At 39.5% G+C, this 6113-nt stretch overlaps 1 protein-coding gene across 4 annotated transcripts in view; it reads right to left on the bottom strand.

The window, feature by feature from the left end:
• Positions 1-435: 435 nt before the first annotated feature.
• The window catches only part of LOC106947964 (coiled-coil domain-containing protein 136-like), a 34053-nt gene continuing 28375 nt past the window's right edge, over positions 436-6113 (bottom strand). For 2 of the 4 annotated variants that reach the window (XM_015033340.1, XM_015033342.1), the window contains exons 8-9: positions 4299-4411; positions 1465-1570 (exon numbers count right to left, since the gene is read on the bottom strand). In XM_015033340.1, coding sequence (XP_014888826.1) covers positions 1558-1570; positions 4299-4411 — 126 coding nt within the window. In that variant the 3' untranslated portion in view covers positions 1465-1557. Of the gene's footprint in view, positions 1571-4298; positions 4412-6113 lie in introns of all 4 variants that reach the window. The other 2 variants (XR_001425079.1, XM_015033341.1) reach the window with 2 other exon arrangements.

Here is a 6113-nt window from a genome sequence, read left to right as displayed (position 1 = left end):
TATATACAGGTGCGTCTCAATAAATTAGAATATCATCATATTATGGCTTACAGCTGCTGCAAACCCAAATTCAGGTTCTGAGAATATTAGCAGACTACATAAAACTAAAGAAAATACCATTTCAATTCAGAAATACTGAAAATAACGGGGAAGATTACAGAGTTGTTCAGCAGACAGAAGCTCACAGAGTGCTCTGTGCAAGTTCACTGATGGAAAGTTGAGTGGAAAGAAAAATTGCGGCGCTATAAAAGTTCCTTTAAATTTGGCAGAGTGACGAGGAACTGAATCCAAGATGCTTGAGTGTAAAGTTTCCAGATATTCTGGTAGTTTGGGAAGCGTGTCGCCTGCTGGTGTCAAAAAGTCCAAAACTGGCACCGATGTCTACGAGAAAACATTGGAGCGGCTCGTCCTCCCCTCTGTTGACAAGCTTTATGGAGACGCACATTTCCTCCCCTCGCTGCCAAATCAGTAGCTGATTTAATGTCAGCAAGCTGGCCTGACCAAAAGCCCAGAGTCAATCCATGAAGTGGCAATTCAAGCCCTGCATAGGACCTGGGCATAGTGTTTAGCGGGTCGGCTTTTCTGCACTAAAGGCCGTTTATGAGACTAAAACAATATTCAAGCTTTCAAATAAACAGAATTTGGGGTTTTCATCAGCTTTAAGCCATAATCATCAAAATCAACAGACAAAGAGACATCAAACAAATTCCTCTGTGTGTAATTAATCTCTAAAACCCCTGAATTTTCCCCATTTTTCAACTAAACTGCTGAAATAAATTAACTATTTGATCCCATTCTCCATCAATTAGACCGTTTACTCCTAGTTTCTTCGGAAAGCCGATGAAATATTTGGTGAGGAAAGATAAACTTCAGAGAATCTCACTGTGGGAGTTTGATGCAGAAAGTTTGAAGTGCGAGAACTCAAGTCAGAGCGCTTTGTTACACGATTGAGAGTTAAAGGCGAAAGAGGAGCTGACTTCATCCATATGAGGATCGTTATTGGAGTTTTGCGATAAAAAGGAGCGATTTATAAATACAGGAGTGTAAACCAACTGGATGTCACGTTTTAAGCTCGCTTTGTTCAAACTTAACAGAGGATTATGTTCGTTGTTATCAGAAACACCTACCTAACACAAGAAGAAACATAAAATTAAATTATTCAACTTTACAAATGAATTGCATCCTAACTAGGGAATAATAAGAACAAACATGTCACACATTAAAAGAGAAGAAGATCATATTCACAGAGGACTGTCACGACACAAGTGCACGTCTATTGAACGGATTACTTCTCGTTTCGGGCCGCGGCGCTTAGACTGAGCCCGTCGTTCCCAGTCCGTGTTTTCGTGTACCATCTGGCTGGAGAACAAACTTCCCACGTTTTCACGTGTTGCAAAGAAGTGATTTCAGTTCAGTCGGCTTAGGTGGCGAGAACGCAGGCTGGTCCGAAGCGGACGTCCGTCCCATCCAATCAGCACCGGACGAGAGCTCTCAACAAGCCGGCCATAGCCAGTAGCAGGGCTGTGGCTGCGGAGAGAGTCACAATGGAGTTCCAACCTACCTCACTCCCCTGAGCGGACAGACAGACAGACAGAAAGACAGAAAGCGTTAGGACATTTGGAGAAGTTTTGCGTTCACCTTCGTTCTGGTAAGAAAAAAAAAAAAAAAAAAAGGTTTTTATTTTGTGGCTTTAGGCAATCATTGTCCTGTCGGAACAAGCAAATTGTATACAAGTTTCAGCCAGCTACTACTTGGGCTCAGAGTTAGAGACAGTCCTGCTTCTTCATTTTTGCATCCGCATTACGGAGCATGTCAGTACGACTCGTATCAAAGCCCACACCATGATGCTGCCACCTCCAAACCCGACAGTGGATGCAGTGACTTTGACTCTTCCTCTTGCCAGCACAGGCAGCTGACTCAAACTTTATGTCTACTAACCGTAAAACCTTCCTGCAGACGGCAGCTGCAAATTATGGTCAAACTTAAACGTGTTGATTTTTGATCATGTTTTGTTTACTTGGTCTGCGGATCATTTCTGAACCACTACGCAAAGGCAGGTCCATACAAGACGGCATAAATGAACCACTTCATTCATGCAGGCCCAACTCTGAAAGGGACCAAACGGTTCAGAAGGTGTATATATCTGAGCATGTTAATTCTGGAGAAAATTCAGATTTGTTCACCAAAATCATGTTTTTGATTCAAAGGATTTGTTTTCCTTTTTTTTTCGCCCTGGAAAAGAAACAGCTCAGATGCATCACAAAAAGCCCAGAAAGTGTGACCTTCACACCTGGAACTGTATTCAAGGATTTCACCAGGACATTTAAAGAATAGTTCAACATCCCTAGGAAATCTGAATATTTGCTTAGGAACAGACAGGAACTCTAAATCCTGCAGGTCGTCACATTTTCAAATAGATCACAAACACCGAGGCAAATCCAGGCACATCAGACTCCACTGGCTGTGGTGAGGATCTCAACCCAGCCTCACAAAACCACTAGTTATTGTTTTCAGATTTCTGCTTGCGTACACGCTGAATAAACATGACACAACGTGGTGTTCACAACTCCGAGCGTCCAGATGCTTTTAGCTCGGCGTGAGCTGAGATGAGTGTAGCCTGGGCCGCGTCGTCGCACACTCGCTGACAGAAACTGCTCAGACGTCTTCCTCAGCTCTTAACTGAGTTTAATAGAGGTCAGGTCACAACAGCTAGAAAAATGACCTGAACCCACCACACATGAACTGGACAATACGACATGAGAGCCAAATTCATCCAGCCTGTCCAAACCTGGACATTTGTGTCAGTAAGTGTATCATAAAACATTGCCAATAGAGTGACCACCACTGCTTTTCTGTCTTTCTTAAAGCTGTGAAACATTTTTAAATAAAAAGTAGAAGAGCCTTTTATTTAGCCTATGTATATATAAGAAATTGCAAGAGCGATGGACAGGGATTTACTTTAAATTCAAAGTTGGCATTTAACATTAGCAAAATCCTTTATGAAAGTAATTACATCTCAGTTCTAAATATTAAGTCACGTTTACATCGTTGTCTGACTGATTAGAAACTGCATAAAAAATACACTTTTTAATAAAATAAATGAGAACAGTTATGAGCATTTGTTTTAATCTATTCCTATGGATATTTAAATGTTCATCTTGTCTATTTGGTGAACTTTGATACGCCACAAAGTCTCTAGAATCTTTGCTGAAGAGAGTAATGCACAGTTTATAGTTTATGAGGAGCACCTGCAGCCCTCTTACAGTCTTTTTTTGATGCCATCTTTTCACTTAAACACAAAATAAATGTTTACGAGTTCATGTTTGTAACTGGAGACGATGCAGATGCGCCTCAAAGAGGACGGCACTTATACCGAATGCAATAAAAGCTCCTGTTGCATCGTGCAACAGTTAAAACGATCAAAATAACGGCGATTACAAACCCTTGTTGTGACTGATAATATCATCATTTTTGACTTTTCTGATCTAAAACTCGAAAGGGCATTTTGCAATTTAGAGGGCCTTCTAGTTCTGATTTGTCAAACTGCCCACCCGTCCTGTCGTGTTGAGCTTGCGTCATAAAACTGAATCCTAACATTTTTGATTTGCTGGATTAAGATTAGAATATTTCAAATGTGCAGAACAAATTCAAATCACAGTCTTTCAAAAATCTGTAAACGTTGAATCAGTTGCACCTAAAATTATTCAACCACCACTGCGAATTGTTTGTAACAAGGTGTTTTAATTAATTAAACAGACATAGCATTTGACATTTTATAATAATAATAATAGTAAAGATTATTCCCTGGCACAAACAGGGGAAAGGAGGACACAACAAGTTGGCAAAGGCCTTGAATTTTAGTTTTTAAGGTTAAACTTAAAGGAATAGTGCCTACATCACCTGGAATCAAGATGGATTCAGTTTCAAGAAATCCTGGTTGGAAAATGTCTGAGGACGCTAAAGCTTGAGCCTCCCAAGCAACAACGGTTACTGCAGACAGCCGTAAGCTTGTATATTTAGCAAATAAATACGATTTGCAGAAGCGATTTGTCTCATTTTCGTAAAACTGTTTTAAAACTTTTTGCTTAAAGATTAGAATCCTCCTCTTTTTTTGCCACAATTTAGTCATTTCTTTACTTAATTAGGTACTTAGCTAGTTTGCTTAACACTATTGGAAGATTTTCTATGAAGCATCTCAAGTGATGTTTTGTTAGGAATGTCCAGATTAGCAAAAACAAAAACAAAAAAAAAACAAAAAACAAAACAATGCATCAGGTGGAGATGAGCTCCTGCCATACCTTGCTCTCTGGGACGCCAGCTCCGACAACCAGCACCAGACCACAGCCACAATTATAATCATTCCTACGAAGGGGATGGAGAGAACAGGGTGCTCAGATGGATGGATGAATCTCTGAGGAGGGAACAGAAAACAAAACACAAGGACCGTGGAGGTGACGGGGGTGAATGAATGGATGAACTGATAGAAACAAAATAAATAATACACACTCCAGAACAAACACATACACACACACACAAAAAAATGAGACATGGTCTAATGCTGGGATTTACACGGGGAAGGACAGCGATGGAGCAATTTAAACGTCCCATAAAGCAGACAACGAGTAACTTTATGAGGAAAGAAGCATTAAGTCGAGATGAGAATGTGTGCTCGGGATTTGCGCGGCATTCGTTGTCAAGCGAGTGTGATGGTTTGAGTGGCCCGGAAACAGAAAGACGAAACGATGTGAGGGGGACGGTTCGGAGGCGTTTCATTCTCTCTATCCTCGTTATGCCGCTAATTTGCCGTCTGACAGGCTGAGAGGTCATGGACATTCAGAGAACAAGGACAGCGTCAGAGACAGGCACGGGCAGACAGCTTGACACGACGCAGACACACCGCTTCACTGCTGCTGAAGACAAAACATGAGGTTTTGTTTTTCGGCCTGTTTTTGTTTCGTCTTTGAGCGCTGATGGATTCAGTTTTTACCTAATTGGTCCCAGATTTAGAAGACAAATAAATATCAAAAGCAAGAAACGGAAAGGAAACGTGTGTTTGGTTGTTTATTTCTTTGTTGTAAGCTTGCTGAGCCACGTAGAGCTTAGTATGTAGTTTGCCGACAAGAAGATTTCTCCTCTCTCAAAAGGCCAAATGGCTTTTGGTTGGTCATTGTGGTCACTGTTTGTTCAGAGATTAAACTGTCTCATGACCAATATGACTCGTTTCTTTAAACTTCAGTATCCCCATCTAGTAAACATGACCAAATAGCAGAATGAGCTTAAGTAATTAGTTTTCCTTTCGGCTCAGTTTGAAGCAGGGACATCCAAACTGCAGGCTGAGGGTCGTTTGTAGCCGTTTGTGTAACTTTCCAACAAAATACTACTATCTCAGCCTGCAGAAGATCGTGTTCAAGACAAAGTACTTGTCTTTGTTCACACTTTATGCTTTCATTGGATGTTTGTGGCTGGACTACAAAAAACCTTTACTCAAAAGTTTGCAGACTTCAGCGCACACAGTGACTGCATTTAGCTAAATATTGCAAGCCTTTTGAGAGTAGACGAAAATATTTCTCCACCGTTCAAATCATACTATAGGAGATTCTGTCATTTAATAAGAAAAACGTAGAATAAGTATGTGCTAAATGATTCCTCTTCTACAAAGATTTGAGTGCTTTGTCTCTTTTAATAAAATGGGGTGTGAAAATTGAGCAGCTAAATGTAAAAAAAAATTTTTTTTTTGCAATTTCAATTTCATTGTATAAAAATGTGAATTTTTGGACTGGAAGGTAAATGTTTTTTTTAAAGGAAATAAAGATTAATCATGGAATAACATTTATTTCTATTAAGCTATAATAAAAATAGAAATAATTTATTTTTCTATGTCTTTGCTCAACAGTATAAAGGAAAAATCGGGCATCGGTTTGTAGCATCAGTGCACTACAAGCTTTTTGTTATGGAAAACTCAACATCCCCACCCTCTGGATGGGGATTATTATGGAAATAAGACTGCATTTGACTTATATATATATATATATATATATATATATATATATATATATATATATATATATATATATATATATATATATATTATATAAATGTGAGAGATATATATA

Source organism: Poecilia latipinna, unplaced genomic scaffold (assembly GCF_001443285.1).
Source record: "Poecilia latipinna isolate Pla-1442-1.1 unplaced genomic scaffold, P_latipinna-1.0 Scaffold265, whole genome shotgun sequence".
NCBI lineage: Eukaryota > Metazoa > Chordata > Actinopteri > Cyprinodontiformes > Poeciliidae > Poecilia > Poecilia latipinna.
The sequence above is the reverse complement of the archived record's forward strand: the minus strand, read 5'-3'. Positions and strand labels throughout refer to the sequence as shown.